This window comes from Mauremys mutica, chromosome 13, assembly GCF_020497125.1.
Source record: "Mauremys mutica isolate MM-2020 ecotype Southern chromosome 13, ASM2049712v1, whole genome shotgun sequence".
Lineage (NCBI taxonomy): Eukaryota > Metazoa > Chordata > Testudines > Geoemydidae > Mauremys > Mauremys mutica.
This window is the reverse complement of record NC_059084.1, coordinates 42,716,215-42,733,124: the sequence shown is the minus strand read 5'-3', so window position 1 is coordinate 42,733,124 and position 16,910 is coordinate 42,716,215. Positions and strand designations below refer to the sequence as shown.

At 39.9% G+C, this 16,910-nt stretch overlaps 1 protein-coding gene and 1 pseudogene across 1 annotated transcript; both read left to right on the top strand.

Annotated features, from left to right (window-relative positions):
* The first annotated feature begins 3,118 nt into the window (after positions 1-3,118).
* On the top strand, positions 3,119-4,060 carry LOC123347375 (annotated as a pseudogene).
* Positions 4,061-15,147: 11,087 nt separating this feature from the next.
* Positions 15,148-16,092, top strand: LOC123347223 (olfactory receptor 10A4-like). Its single transcript, XM_044984614.1, has one exon. It carries the CDS (start codon positions 15,160-15,162, stop codon positions 16,090-16,092), a length of 933 nt encoding a protein of 310 aa, XP_044840549.1. The 5' UTR covers positions 15,148-15,159.
* Positions 16,093-16,910: the final 818 nt, after the last annotated feature.

Genomic DNA, 16,910 nt, shown 5'->3' with positions numbered 1-16,910 from the left:
GAAGATCGACTCTTTTGGTAAGTAGACATTTTCAAAACCAAGTAATTTGGTAAATAAATTGAATGGGCTTCTCTGATGGTGTGTATCTGTGCTGTTCCCTGGAACTGAGGATCTGAATAATTGATTCTTCCTTGTCTTGAATCAGAATATATACTTGGGTATAACTCAGTACAAAGTGGGTGGAAAATGTTAGCATTCCAATGTGGTTGTGTCTTACATACATTTTATATAGGCACGGATCACAAGATGCAAGGCAGTGTAGAATCAGGCCCATTTGTTTGTAGAGAAGAAAGTAGAATGAGGCTGGTTTGTTTGAACCATGGCAGTTCCTTGTTCTGTTTCAGACAATGAGAGTTCTGCTGTTGATGTCAATAGCACCATATAGATCTTGCTCCTAGAAAATCTGTATTCTTCGACAACTGAAAAGCAAGGCAGAGTTACCAAATTGCTACCATCAGCATGAGTGATAATAGTTAGTCCTGGCCAAAAAATGTCACTTGTTTTTCATAGGAAATTTTGCAAAACATTGTTTCTAAAGATTTTATTCGTTTTGTTTTCTGTTTTATTTATTTTTATTATTTGTAATTAAAGAACCCCACCCCTTGAAAAATGTTTGGTTTTAGAAATCTGAAAACTAAATAGTTTAACAAAAAAAGCAACATTGTAATGTTTTTTTTTTCATTTTGTATTTTAAAAGCTGGAAAAAAATATCATTTTAGGGTTTTTCAAACTATTTATTTATTTATTTTGAGGACTGTTGAATTTCTATTGAACAAAAGGAAAATTTTGAATAAAAAAATATTTCCCCCATGAAATCAATACACCGTCACTCTAAATGAATAGCCTGCTTCTCAGAGATGAGCAGCGTCATGAGCTCCCATTGACATCTGTCTGAATCTGGGAGGGTTTAGCATCTCTGAAGTTCAGGCCAATTACTGTGATACCTACCTATGGCTTCCAGTGTCTAAGTGTAGGCACCTGAGTTGAAATGTTTTAGCCAACATTTTTAAATTGCTAACAACGAAGTATAATGGATAGAAAACTGCATGGGGCTGAAGGAAACAAATATTTTAGTCCTAGTACTTCTGGGTGTCTTTGGGAAAGATTTTAAAAGCATTTAGGTGCCTAAATGCCTTCAAAAATCCAGCCCTACATCTCTCTGTGTCCTAGCTTCCTAATTTGTAAAATGGAGGTGAGGATGCTGACATCCTTTTCAAAGTGCTTTGCGATCTATTGATGACAAATGCTATATAAGTCAACCTGTGGAACTCTTTGCCAGAGAATGTTGTGAAGGCCAAGACTATAACAGAAAAAGAACTAGATAAATTCATGGAGGGTAGATCCACTATTAGCCAGAATGGGCAGGGATGATGTCCTAAGCCTGTGTGCCAGAAGTTGGGAATAGGCCACAGGGGATGAATCACGTGATGATTATCGATTCTGTTCATTCTCTCTGGGGCACCAGGCATTAGCCACTGTTGGAAGACAGGACACTGGGCTAGATGGACCTTTGGTCTGACCCTATATGGCTGTTCGTATGTTCTTATAAGAACTAGGTATTAATGTTCTATTTGTGCAGTGTCATCCATAGTGATGTAAAGACTATTCAGAAGGCAATAGCACTGTTCTGAACAGCTTACTGTCCATTGGTTCAAGATGAAAGACGGAATCATCAACTGGGAATCCTGGGGAAGATAATGGTTGTAACAGGAAGAAGACATTTTTGCTTTTGTTCATAATGTTTGTGTGTGTGTTGAGGCTTTCGTGAGCAATCAGTTAAACAGAAATAGAGTGTTGAGGGCACTGGTCACAGAAGAAAAGATTTTGGCCCACATCCTGAATCAAGTCTGGGAATGGCACCTATGCAGAACCCCACTTACTTCACTGAGGCTCAGCATGGGATCCATGCATGCAGCTCCAGTTCCATGATCTGGGCTTTGAGTGCTGTTCTATTTTGAGATGTGTTGTAAGAATGACACTGTTGTTTCAATCCCCTCCTTCAGTAGAATCCAGAGTAACATCTGTTGAGGTTTACAACCAAAAAATGGGATCAAAAGCCAACAAAACTAGGGGAGTTTAAGGCAGATTCTGTTCTTTCTTGTGCATCATGAATCAACTTGCCTAGTCAATTGTTTTAAGAGCTTCATAAAATCAGTGGTTTTGTACAGATTTGACTGAGGGCAGGAGTGAAAACAATGGGGTCAAATAGGTTTCAGAATTTAGCCTGCTGAACCTGTATTGCTGATGGGCAGATTTGTGTGCCTCAGGTTGAAGACACCTTAATGAGGTCTGGTTTTATACAGAGAGTGCTCAGCAATTTCGGAAAATAACTCCCATTTAAGGGTTCCAAAGTCAACCATACAAAAATGAAAAAAAACAAATGCACCACTCACTTTGGCAAATCTTGGACTGTAACATTATACTAGATGGAGAGAATACATCCTGATTTCCACATCCCATATTTAACATAGAAGCTGGAAACTAATGAAAAACATCTTTGATTTACAAACCGGTCACAAATGAGTCATAATTCAGCAGTGATGTGATTCATTTTTTTACTGGGATAATACTACTGAAGTCATTGTACTTATGTTGGCATAAAGATGGAGCAATACATGGGTGAATCTCACCTATCTATGGAAATCATTGACAGACAACAGGAAGACATTTGCTATACTATTTTTATGAAGTTATCTGACCAAATACAACCGCACTGATCAGAAACTTATTTGCAACTTGTCTTTTAAAATTTCCTTAATTTTACCAGCTTCACCACAGTTAGTTATGGAATGGATGATATAAGATCTGGTTTAGAAAATGGGTTGTACAGAAGGTGTCCACAAGAGGATCTCGGTTTTATGGGTCACAGTATGAGAAATACCTTGGAGAAGGTGTTGCTGCCTTTGTATTTAAAGAAAATACTAATGTAAACCCTCATGTAATAGGACAAACCCTATTTTCATTTCACTTGGAGTATGGAATTAGAATTTGGACATCTAAATCCACTTGGTGCCTTTTAAAAATCTCACTTGGATTTTCTCTTTCTCTCATGGAATTTTCAAATACTGTTATTATATTGGATAATTTCATTTATTTTTCTCTTTTTACAGATCACTGTATGTGAATGGAAATCCAAACCAATGTGACTGAGTTTATTCTCATGGGATTTTCTCATGACCCACGCCTCCAAATTTTCCTCTTCTTGGTGTTTTTAGTTATTTATCTAATCACCCTTGTGGGGAACATGGCAATTATGTTGGTAATAAGGGTAGATCCTCACCTCCACACTCCCATGTACTTCTTCCTGTCTTGTTTGTCCTTTGTTGATATCTGCTATTCCTCAGTGGTTGTCCCTAAGATGTTGGTGAATTTCCTAGCAAAGCACAAAACCATTTCTGTCAATGGTTGCCTTACCCAGATGTTCTTCATTCTGCTCTTAGCTGTTACTGAAATTTTCATACTCTCAGCAATGGCTTATGACCGATATGCTGCCATATGTCACCCATTGCATTATGCAGTGACCATGAACAAACGAGTTTGTAGCCAATTGGTGGGTTGTTCATGGACAATGGGGCTCTTGTATTCATTGGTCAACACTGTCCTTGTGTTAAAGTTACACTTTTGTGGGCCCAATGAAATCAGCCATTTCAGTTGTGAGCTCCCTCCGCTATTACAACTGTCTTGTACTGGGACATTCACCAATAAAATAGCTCTTCTTTCTTCTGCTGTGATATTTGGTTTCAGCTCCTTCCTCCTCACCCTGGTCTCCTACATGTTCATCATCTCTACCATCCTGAGGATCCGCTCTGCGGAGGGCCGTCATAAAGCCTTCTCCACCTGCAGCTCCCACCTTATCGTGGTGGGTTTATTGTACATGACGGCTATTTTCCAGTACATGAAACCCAGCTCAGTCACTTCACTTGTTTTAGATGAGCTGTTCTCTATCCAGTACAGCATCTTGACCCCCATGTTAAACCCCATCATTTACAGCCTGAAAAACAAGGACGTGAAAACAGCCTTGAGGAAAATAGTGGAAAAAAATACAGTTTGTCTTATTTAATGTTTGGCTCAGAATACCATCACCACCATCTTCCTTGTTCACCTCCTCAACCTATTTGACAGCATCTGCTGCCCCTTTCTTAGGTTTCCAGTTGTTTAGGATAGTGTTTGTATGTTTGTACAACACCCAACACAATAAATTCCTGAACACTGGTAAGAAAACTCAGTAGGGTTGGTCAAAAAATTTCACTCAATTTTTTTTCAGTACATAATGGACAATCCTGGCTCTTTTTCAAATAGACAACATAGATATCTATTGAATATTTGTTTCTTTTTTTACGTCATCAGCAGTTTTAGCCTCTCCATATAGCAACATGCCTGTACCATTGTTATGATTTCTTTTTTCCAAATTGTCTTGAAAATGTCCTTCTTATTTTCCTTAGCCCTGCCATTGATGGGATTTTTCCCTGATGTCGTTAGCTTCCATTATCAATGTTTTACACTTCATACCTTCTAATATGTATTCATCACTATCTGCTTCCCCTTATTTCCATTCATTATAATTTTGTTTCTATTTTAACTGCTACTTTAACTTCCCTCCTTCACCAGGATGGGCTCTTACCAACATTTTCTTTTCTCAAAAATGTGGAATGGTGGCTTTTGGGCCAACTATTAAACCTTTTTTAAAACAACTGCTAGTTCTAAATAACGTTTTTTTCTGTCTGAATTTTTCATCACAATAAATTTTGCTCAGATTTTTCCTCAGCTTTGTTTAATTAGGCCTTTTAAAGCACCAGGGGTGTGTGTGTGTGTATAAATATATTATTGGTTGGGACCATCCTTTGTTTGCTCATAAGAAATGTAGTCAGGTCATTTTCAGTAGGTAAGCACCAACTTCAGGCCATTTGTGCAGGAAGCATGCACATTTTTCTTTCTTTGGTCATTAAGTCTATGAAATCCCGAGATGAGATTTTAGGGATAGTAATGGGGAGGGGAAAGAGTTTTTTTGTGAGAATCAGCCGCTTCTTTTTATTTTTATGTATGCAAGTTTTCTCTGAAGTAGCTAAGAGACAATAAGATTGGAACTCCACAGAGTCACTTGCAGAAAGCCACTTTTCACAGGAGAAGTAAACATTGACAAATGTTTATTAGAGTCTTCCTGAGTTATGTGTGGTATGATGACTGGAACTGGAGAAAAGAACAGAATTATCTGCAGCTAAGCAACAAAGTAAAAGAATCAGTGAGAGGCAAAAATGCATCCTTTAAAAAGTGGAAGTTAAATCCCAGTGAGGAAAATAGAAAGCAGCATAAACTCTGGCAAATGAAGTGCAAAAATTTAATTAGGAAGGCCAAAAAAGAATTTGAAGAACTAGGCAAAGACTCAAAAAGTAATAACAATTTGTTTAAGAACATCAGAAGCAGGAAGCCTGCTAAATAACCAGTGGGTCCACTGGGCATTCGAGATTCTAAAGAAGCACTGAAGAATGATAAGGACATTGCAGAAAAATTAAATTCATTCTTTGCATCAGTCTTCACAACAATGGATGTGATGCAGATTCCCAAACCAGAGCCATTCTTTTTAGGTGACATATCTGAGGAACTATCCCAAATAGAGGTGTCATTAGAGGAGGTTTTGGAACAAATTGATAAACTAAAGAGTAATAATTCCCCAGAACCAGATGGTATTCACCAAAGAGTTCTAAAGGAACTCCAATGTGAAACTGAGAACTACAAACTGTCGTCTATAACCTATCATTTCAATAAGCTTCTGTACCACATGACTGGAGGATAGCTAATGTGACACTAATTTTTAAATACGTCTCTAGAGGTGATCCTGGCAATTACAGGCTGGTAAGCCTGACTTCAGTACTGAGCAAACTGGTTGAAACTATAGTAAAGAACAAAATTGTCTGACACATAGGTTGAACACTATTTGTTAGGGGAATGTCAACATTTTTTTTGTAAAGGGAAATCATACCTCACCAAACTAGTAGAATTATTTGAGGTGGTCAACAAGTATGTGGACCAAAGGGATCCAGTAGATATTGTGCACTTAGAATTTCAGAAAGCCTTTGACAAAGTCCCTCACTAAAGGCTCTTAAGCAAAGTAATCTGTCATGGGATAAAAAGGAAGGTTCTCTCATCAGTTGGTAACTGGTTAAAAGATAGAAAACAAAAGATAAGAATAAATGGTCAGTTTTCAGGGTGGAGAAAGGTAAATAGTGGTGCTCCCAGGGGTCTGTAGTGGGACCAGTCCTATTCAACATATTCATAAATGATCTGGAAAAAGGGGTAAACATTGGGGTGGAAAAATTACAGATGATACAAAACCACTCAAGATAGTTAAGTCCAAAGCAGACTGAGAAGAGTTACAAAGGACCTCACAAAACGTAGTGACTGGGCAACAAAATGGTAGATGAAATTCAATATTGATAAATGCAAAGTAGTGCATATTGGAAAAAAAATAATCCCCACTATATATAAAAATTGATTAGATTTAAATTAGCTGTTACCACTCAAGAAAGAGATATTGGAGTTATGGATAAGCTATCTGAAAACATCCAATCAATGTTCAGAGGCTGTCAAAAAAGCTAACAGAATGTCAAGAATTATTAGGAAAGGGAAAGGTAATAAGACAAAACATATCATATTGCCTCGATATAAATCCATGGTACGCCCACATCTTGAATAATGTGTGCAGATCTTGCTGCCCCATCTTAAACAGATATATTGGAATTGGAAAAGGTTCAAAGAAGAACTACATAAGTTCATGGAGGATAGGTCCATCAATGGCTATTAGCCTGGATGGGCAGAGATGGTGTCCCTAGTCGCTGTTTCCCAGAAGCTGGGAATGAGCAACAGGGGATGGATCACTTGATGATAACCTGTTCTGTTTATTCCCTCTGGGACACTTGGCATTCCCCACTGTCGGAAGACAGGATACTGGGCTAGATGGACCTTTTGTCTGTTCTTATGTTCTTATATTCTTATGAATAAATGGTCATTTTTCACAGTGAAGAGAGGTAAATTGTGGAGTCTTCCAAGGACCTGCACTAGGATCAATGCTTTTCAACATATTCATGAATGATCTGGAAAAAAGGGGTAAACAGTGAGGTGGCCAAGTTTGCAGATGATATAAAATTATTCAGGCTAGGTAAGCCCAAAGACAACTGAGAAGAGTTTCAAAGGGATCTCACAAAACTAGATGGCTGGGCAACAAAATGACAGATGAAATTCAGTGTTGGTAAGTGCAAAGTAATGCACATTGGAAAACATAATCCCAACTGTCCACACAAAATGATAGGGTCTAAATTAGCTCTTACTACTCAAGAAAGAGATCTTGGAATCATTGTGGATAGTTCTCTGAGAACATCCACTCAGTGTGCACTGGCAGTCAAAAACGTTAACACAATATTGGGACCATTAAGAAAGGAATAAAAATAAGACAGAAAATATCATAATTCTATTATATAAATGCATGTTATGCCCATACCTTGAATAGTGCATGCAGTTCTGGTCACCTTATCTGAGAAAATATATATTAGAATTGGGAAAAGTACTGATAAGGGCAACAAAAATTATTAGGGTGTGGAACACATTCCATATGCGGAAAGACTAAAAAGTCTAGAACTGTTCAGTTTAGGAAAGATACGACTAAGGGGGCATGTGATAGAAGTTTATAAAAGCATGACTGGTGTGGAGAAAGTGAATAAGGAAATGTTATTTACCCCTTCACATAACAGAAGAACCAGGGGTCAGCCAATTCATTTAATATGCAACAGATTCAAAATTTCTCCTTGTTTTAAAATCCAAGGGTTTGGATCGGTGTTCACCAGGAAATTGGTGGAGAAGTCTCTCAAGGCTACCCAGGGAAGGGTTATAGTACTTGGGAAGGAGATATTCTTGCGGGGGGGGGAGGTAGACAGAGTTATGACTCATAAATAATTTGGGCGGTGGCAGCAAAACCAGCTCTAAGATGGTAATTAAGCTTAGCGGTTCTCATGAAGGTCCCCACATCTGTACCCTAGAGTTCAGAGTGGGGAAGGAACCTTGACAGGGGCATTAAGGGATCTGGGGCAAAAATCTGTCTGGGGGTGGGTCCTGCTTTGAGCAGAGGGTTGGACTAGATGAATTCCTGAGGTTCCTTCTAACCCTGACATTCTATGGTAAATACAGCTATCAGATGCATTTGAAAGGATTGGTGTGATAATTACACTGTTACATTAAAGAGTTCTGTATTGTTGAAAGCAGTGAAGTGCAAAACATGTTTTTACAGCCCTGGTCAGGAAATTCTGCTAGGTCATGGAGCAATTTAAACACTCACACACACGCAACTTAATAAAAAATGGATATATACCTATCTCATATTGCTGGAAGGGACCCTGAAAGGTCATCAAATCCAGTCCCCTGCCTCCACTAGCAGGATCAAGTACTAATTCTGCCCCAGATCCCTAAGTGGCCCCCTCAAGGGTTGAACTTACAATTCTTTGTTTAGCATGCCAATGCTCAAACCACTGAGCTATCCTTCCCCCAAAGCTTGTACTGGTATATGGCATAGATCCATCAATTGCTTAATCCAATAGCATATCGTGTATTTCTTCAAGTCTAAACAAAGGATGCAATGTGTGACAAAGCCCCAAAATGCGGGCGGGATATCAATTATGCAGGAAACCTAAAATTATACATCATTCCTTCCTTCAATGTGAGAAAACTTAAAATAGTCTTGTGGGTAATGCATTAGGTTTGCTTTCAGAAGAGATCAATTCCCTGCTCCATCACTGTGGGGGCTTGGGGCAAGTAAATTCATATTTTATCTGCCTTCATTTCTTGTCTGTAACAAGGCTGCATACTGTCTTACCAGAATGACATAGACAAACTAGAGGGGGTTCCAAGAAGAGCCCTGAATCATCGTCTGTGTTCAGGGAGGTCCTGCTGAAGCAGGAGACATTGAAATTCTGGCTAATTTTGTGGCGAGCACAATGGAGACACCAAAATGCTAAACAGCAGAGATACACCGGTTTGGAGGGTTAAGTAATCTGGGACAGCCACAGAGTTGCTGCTAATTAGTCCCTTCAGGAAGCATGAAGGGAACTAGATGCCAGAATGGGACTCTCTAGGTCGCAGTACGTCCCTGATCTGCTTCTGGAACAGCACAGGTAACATCAGGCTTTTGAAAGGAGGCTAAGAGTATTAGAAATGTAGGTCTGGAAGGAATATTCAGGCCATCCCTTTGTACAGCCTGTTCTTAGAATCCTCCAGTGATGGGAATCCCACAACCTCTCTTGGAAGCCTCTTCCAGAGCTTAAGTACCCTGAGCGTTAGAAAGCTTTTCCTAACTTCTAACTTAAATCTCCTTTGCTTCAGATTAAGCTTACTTCTTCTTGTCCTACCTTCAATGGATATGAAGAACACTTGTTCACCATCTTCTTCAATAACAGCCCTCAACATATTTAAAGACTGTTTTCAGACACACCTCTTCCCCCCACCCCCAGTCTTTCTTTTCTCAAGACTAAACATTACCAGATTTTTAAACCTTTCCTCATGAGACAGGTTTTCTAAAACTTTTTTTCTTCATACTTTGTTGCTTTCCTCTGAACTCTCCAATTTATCCACATCTTTTCTGAAATGTGGTACCCAGAACTGGACACAGTACTCCAGCTGGGGTCTCGCCAGTGCTGAGTGGAGTAGAACAATTACCTCCCATGTCTAATAAATGCCTCTCATGTTAATAAACCCCAGAATGATATTAGCCTTTTTTTTGTAAATGCATCACATTGCTGACTCATATTTAATTTGTTATCCACTATAATCCCAAGATTCTTTTCAGCAGTACCGTCACCTAGCTAGTTTTCCCAATTTTGTGGTTGTGCATTTGAATTTCCCTAAGTGTTGTACTTTGCACTTGCCATTATTGAATTTCAAATAAAAGAAAATTATCTGCTCAGCATACAAGAGGAAACTCGCTAATGGGGAAGAAATTCATCAAAACTGTTTACAATATTCAATATCAAAGGACTCTGTTTTGTTTTTGCTACAAATTTTAAAAATTGGTACATCACTGCCTGAAAATGGTTCGAAGGACTGGAAAAACATATCTTCAATTCTCTCTTCACATGAAAAGTACAGAACATTTGAAATGCTTTCAAAATTGGAAAGAACTTGAATTATGATTGAAAAAAAAGAAAAACTATCAATGAAGAAAATTTACTTGTGATCAACGTAAAAGAAGAATATTGGCAACAAATATTAGTGCCTCTGATTGCTTCAGTGAGAGTTCTCAGTGGGCAAAAGTTAGCATTCCGCAGCTGTGGTAGAAATGAAAAATTATACACTCCAGGTAATGGAAACTTTTTAATATTTGTTAAATACCTATCTTTGTTTGATCCAGTCATGAAGAAGCATCTTCATAAATGTTATCAACTGATCATGAAACACAGGTTCATTACTTAGGAAACAATATGCAGAATGAACTGATTGAAATCCTAGCAAATGCCATTAAAAAGAAATTTGTAGAAGCTATTCTGCAAAATACTTTTCGATAATATTCACCTGTACACCAGATGTGAGTCATGTTGAACAAATGATGATCATTCATTTTGTGGATATGGAAAAGTCTGCAGATAAAGATAATGTTTACGTGCTCATAAAGGAACATTTTTTGGGGTTTCATATCACTGAAGGAGATGACTGGAGCATTTCTGACTGAAACTGTTCTACAAGAGCTTGAAACAATGTCATTATCTGTTGAAAACTTACATGTCCATGGCTATGATAATGGGAGTAATATGAAGGGTGAAGACAATGGTGTGCAAAGGAGAATGATGGAAATCAATCCTAGGACCTTTTTTGTTTCTTACAGTTCCTCTGCTGCTGCTGCTAGATGCTGTTTGGAAGCAAGCAGTTTCTTTGACATGGTGCAAGGTGTTTATTTGTTTTTCTCAGGCTCAACACACCATTGGGAGATTCTGACTAACCATGTGAGTTCTCTAACTATAAAACCACTTAGTCAGACAAGATGGGAGAGTCAGATTGATGCTTTGAAGCCTCTTTGCTATGAACTCGGAAACATTTATGATGCCATAATTGAAATTTCTGATGATACTACCTTTACTGGATCATCTGGCAATATGGCACATTTAGATGCAGAAGCTCTTGCAAATGGCCTTTCCAAGTTCAAATTTGTGACTTCACTCATTTTGCAGTATAATATCCTTTTTGAGATTAACCTCACTAGTAAGCAGCTTCAAGAAAAGAACTTAAACATACATTTTGCTATTCAAAAACTGAAGTAAACTAAAACTATTCTGGAGGAATTCAGAAGTGATGAAGGGTTCGAAAGAACACTGGGAGATTCTCTTGAGCTTGCTGAAGAAAAAGACTTTCTGGCAGAATTTGAACCAGAGCCAGTTTGCATTTGGCAAAAGAAACAGCAGTTTTCATATGAAGGATGAGACACATCCATTCAGAACCCAAAACAAAGGTTCAAAGTGAATTTCTGCTTCACAGTCCTTGATACTGCTATTCACTCAGCTGACAAAAGATTTCAACAGATGCAGCAGCTAGAGTCAGTATTTGGCTTTCTATATGATATCCACAGCTTGCAAAAGAAAACAGATAAGAAAATTTTGTATAAAACTGGATTCAGCATTGACTCATGAAAATTCAAAAGACATTGATGCTACAGATTTCTGTAGTGAGCTTCAGGCTTTTTCAAGACGACTTAAGAAACATTCCACTCCTGAAGAAGTAGTGAAGTTTGTTTCTGAAAATAAACTCACAGTTTTCCAAACACTTTTATAGCTCTATGTATTCTTTTAACTTTGCCAGTTTCCTTAGCTAGTGGGGAATGTAACTTCTCAAAGTTAAAATTGATAAAAAACATATCTGAGTTCAACAATGGTGCAAGAGAGACTTTTTGGACTTGCCACAATGTCAATAGAGCATGAAATAGCTGGAAAACTGGATCTAAAAGAACTAGTGACTGAATTTTCAAAACTTAAAGCAAGAAAAGTCATGTTTTAAGAGCACAGTGTTTTTTTATTCAGTGTTTTGTAAATACAGGTTAAAGTTCATTGAAGAGTTTTCTTATTTCTTTCTATATTGGATGTGGTGGTAGTGGCAGTTTAAGCAGGATAGCGTAATGGATGGTTTTAGATTTGTAATAGTAAAAAATAATTACCATTTTTAATGCATTTTTATTTGAAATTGGACTGAAATATCATCTAACTGTCGTGTACAAATCTATTCTGAAAATTGTGTGTCTCTATTTTATCTGATCTCAAAAACATTGGTTGGACAGAGGGACAGACAAACTAAATAATTAAGCCTCTGTTTAAAAAATAAATAAAAACATTTAAAAAACATTAAAAGGAAAAAAGGGGCAAAATGTTTCTCAGTTTACCAAAAACCTGAGCCTAGATCTGCCCTTGGGGATTGGGGGCTCTCATTGCATGGTTCGCCTAGGGTGCCAGTTGCTGACAGCTAGTCTAGGACCACCCCTGTGGACACTTGTCCACTGGGAGCTGGACTGAGACCCACTAAACTCATTACATATAAGACCCAGAAGCAGCCATGTAAGTGTAACTAACTGGAGTCACTCCTACTATGCGATAGATCTGAACTGGAGACCTAGAAATTCATGGTGTGAAGAGCTGACATCCCTGAAGAATGCTGTCCTTGGCTTTCAACAGGTCAGCTACAACCTGAAAATGGCTGTGAATGTATGTTACACACACACCTTGCCAATGTGCCTGAACTCTGTCCTCCAGGGATGAGAGGGGTCCCACGCACTCTAAGATTTATAATGAGAGTGCCAGAATGGTGGGGCAATTAGTGCCCAGAGAGATGGTGCAATTGTGGTGAAGTGGAGACCATGTCCCATCACAGAGTAGCATGACACGACTCCCAGCTCCACCATGATCTAATCTCTTGTCATCACTGGTAGCTATTTCTATAACCTTTTTGCCTAGAGACCAATTGTATTCGTTTGGAAATTTCAAGATGAAATTATTACATCCTTATTCCATGTCCTACAGGAATTTATTATTGAGAAGCTGAGATAAATTGTACAGTCTCTGAGGGATCAGGACATTATTGCAACATACCCATCTTAATAAAATTGATGTCTTCTGTCAGTGTTTGCACAATGCACAGTAAACCCATATTCATGATCTTAACAAGTGCAAGTGAGATTGTAATCTGGGTCAGCACATCTCTGAAGTTTAAAGACAGTTCTGTATTGCTGAGACAATTTCATTGTTCAGTGTGCTTAAAAAACAGAAATGTAATTGCTAATTGTCCAGGGTGCTCAGAGTCAGACAGAACCCTGCAGATTTAATCCCAATGGTCACTGCACAGTACAAAAAGGACCTGCCTCTGAGGGTCACTAGCAGACAAGCTTCTCTTCCAGAGGTAAGTGACTTTCAGAAACAGTGGATTTGCCACAGCTGGGAAGGTTTATGAGACAGATTGTGGTGTTTTCCTTCTTTATTGTTGCATCCACATGTGCATCATCCCGAGCTGCTCTCAGCTAAATGATCTCCAGAATTGAAAGGAAAAATGAGCAATCTATCTCTCTGTCTTTCTATCTCTTTTTCCTTCTCATCTAATCATTCCCTCTAATTTACTCTTATCTATCTAATCTGCAGAATTGTCCCTCATCTCTCTTTCTTCTCAAAGGTACTGTGCATCATGCATCTCTACCAAACTAACTAATCTGAAGGAATGACTCTTATCACCCTATTGACTCTGTCTATTAAGGCTGTTACTTTCAAAGACACCTGTAATGCTTGAATCTACAGGATTGTCTCTCATCTAACCCAGACTTCAGAGTTTAGGAGAAAATAAATTTGGTCCAGTTGTGTTCAGGTAATTTAAGAGGAAAGCCAATCTAAATTAGCTCATAGTTAAATATAATAAAAAGAACAGGAGTATTTGTGGCACCTAGATGAGACAAACTGTGCCTCTAAACTGTTTGTTGTTTTAAAATCCGTTTCTCACCATTGTTTTGTACCTCAACAGTGTCATATCTCATTGTCATTAATGGAATAAGACTGAGGAAGCTGTGACAAATATTTGGGTGCTCTGTAATAATTATTAATATTGTATCTGGATTATCCAGTCTCAGACTACAAGAGCACAGCTACAGTGCTGCAGCTACACTGCTGTAGTGCTGATACTGGCCACAGCAACAGAAGAGGGTTTTCTTTTGTTGTAGTAAAACCACCCTCTTGAGAGATAGTCGCTAGGATGACAGAAGAATTCCTCCACTGGCCCATCAGTGTCTATACTGGGGTCGAAGATGGCTTAACTAGTCTCCCAGTGGTGTGAATTGTTCACACCACTGAGCAATGTAGTTAAATTTTATGTGTACCTAAGCTGACCTACATTTTAGCTGTAGACAAGGCCTTAGGGAGCAACCTGGTAGCAGATCCAGCCTGTCCATCTAGGGGCAGAGAGAGGAGACTCTGGGTAACAATTGCATAGGGGCTTACACTTAAGTTTCATTGGAGACAATGTCAGAGCGAGTAGCTATAATGGTTATAGCTCACACTTGTGGGGAGCACCCAGTCCAGTTTGAACAGACTGAGTCTGTCTGAGAACCAGGTTCGGAGTTGCACAGACACACAGGAGGATCTGGGCTAGCTAGGTTAAGATAAGGAAAAACCCTGCTCTATCTTTCCTTGTAGAGATGCAAAGGAATGGATGAGACTAAATCTGTGTGCAGGCTGCTTGCTGTTTTAAAATCCTTTTTTCCCTCTAATGCTTTGCTCCAATTGCTAAATTTAAAAAAAAAGAAAGAAAGAAAAAGAAACAAAACAAAACAAAAAACCCTTGTTTTAAGGAGGATGTAGATCACTATCACTGGTCACAGCTTCCCAAAGAGAGGAGACACAGGTGGTCAAAACCAAACCCTGCAGGGTGATAAGGGGTCGGTACATGGAGCCGTGTGTCCGGGTTCTTGTCTAAGAATGGAAGGGTGACAAGATTCCACCCAGAGCCGAGTAAGGTGAAGATGCCAAAAACTTGAGTTGGGTGCACTCAGAGAGATGAGAAAGGGGAGAGGGATGTGACTGATCCTGTAACAGTGACTCTATCTACTTATGCCATCCTAGCCCCTGAGGTGTTGGAATCCATATGTGATCTCATCAGGACAGAGATATGGAGGGAAACTTAAGTACAGTGACTGAGTTTATCTTTCTGGGCTTCTCGGACCTCCAGCATCTGCAGCTCCTTCTCTTTATCCTGGTCTTACTCATCTACCTCATCATCCTGATAGGAAATAGCCTCATCGTTGCTGTCACGGTGACTGACCAGATGCTCCAAAGCCCCATGTATTTCTTCCTCAGGAACTTGTCAGTCCTGGAGATCTGCTACACCTCGGTCATCATCCCAAAGACCTTGTCCAACCTCCTGTCAGAGCGTCAGACCATCTCCTTCCTTGGCTGTGCAACCCAGATGTATTTCTTCCTCCTCTTTGGCAACTCGGAGTGCTGCCTGCTGGCTGTAATGTCCTACGACCGATATGTCGCCATATGCAACCCCATGCGTTACTCACTCATCATGAGCAGAAAAGTCACCATTAGATTGGCATCTGTGGTGTGGATTGCAGGCAATGTGGTGGCATTTGAGCAAACGGTCACTATATTCATGTTATCCTTCCATGGGTCAAATAAAATCGAGCACTTTTTTTGCGATGTTATTCCGGTGCTTAAGCTGGCAAGTACAGACACATCCCTGAATGATGTTATCAATGCCATGCTCACTGTAGTGTTCATAATATTCCCCTTTGTCCTGATCATCACCTCCTACGTCTGCATCCTCTCCACCATCCTGAAGATGCGCTCAGCTGAGGGGAGACACAAAGCTTTCTCCACCTGCTCCTCGCACCTCATCACAGTCACCTTGTTCTTTGGCAGCTGCTTTATCACCTACATGAGGCCCAGTTCCAGTGGTTCTGTGGACACCAACCGAGCAATCTCCTTGCTGTACACGATCATTACTCCAATGTTCAACCCAATCATATACAGTCTGAGGAACAAAGAAGTCAAGGAGGCTCTGAGGAAACTTGTGGGCAGAAGTAGGACTTCTTAGTTCTCACAAAATAAAGTTATTTATCTCCCCTAACCTCTGCACTGTGCCCCCTTCATCTCCAATGCCTGCTTCCCCTCCTGCACTCCTAATCCCTACACCCCCTTCACTACCAATCCCTGCCCCCCTTCTACACCCCAATACCTGCACCCTCCTATGCCCTAACCCCTGCACAGTGCCTCCTTTGCCCCTAACCCCTGCATCCCGCTCTTGCATCCATGTGAGGAAATTAACCTGGATGCACAAAGCAGCTGACATTGCTGCTCGCTCCCCCGCTGGACTGCTGCTCCTCTGCACCCCGCAGCTCTAGGGGGCTGTGAGGAGGGCAACAAGGAGCAATGTCAGGGCTTCCTACATCCAGGTCACTTTCCCTGTGGGCTGTGTAAGGGGTGGGAAGGAGAGCAGCAGCTCCTGATGCCTAAGCACATCTGTTGCGCCAAAGAGGGAGCTTGGGTACACTCAATGAAGCCACACCAGGCGTATAGGTAATTTGTTGCCAAAGCATAATAAGCTTCCCAGCCTTCACACGTTACTAAATACGTGATTTGCAGCAACCAAGCAGGCAAGCAAGAATCAATGCTTAGGCCCCTTCTCCTACAGACAGCTCCAGAGCCTCCAACCTTCTCCCTGAGCGTTCGTAGCAGGCGCTGCTCCAGCGTGGAGAGTTCCTGGGCACCTACAAGGCCAAGGACCACAGGTTAGACTGCTCATCTAAAGAAATTCTCATACCCATTTTTGTCATCATCTCTTTCTCAGTGGGCGTATACATCCACACGCAGGCTCTGGCAGGAAACACTACTGCTTTCTGTTCCCACACTTAA

Bases quoted from the DNA above. Each gene is read 5' to 3' on its own strand.
- LOC123347223 (XM_044984614.1), top strand. From the start codon at position 15,160: ATGGAGGGAAACTTAAGTACAGTGACTGAGTTTATCTTTCTGGGCTTC.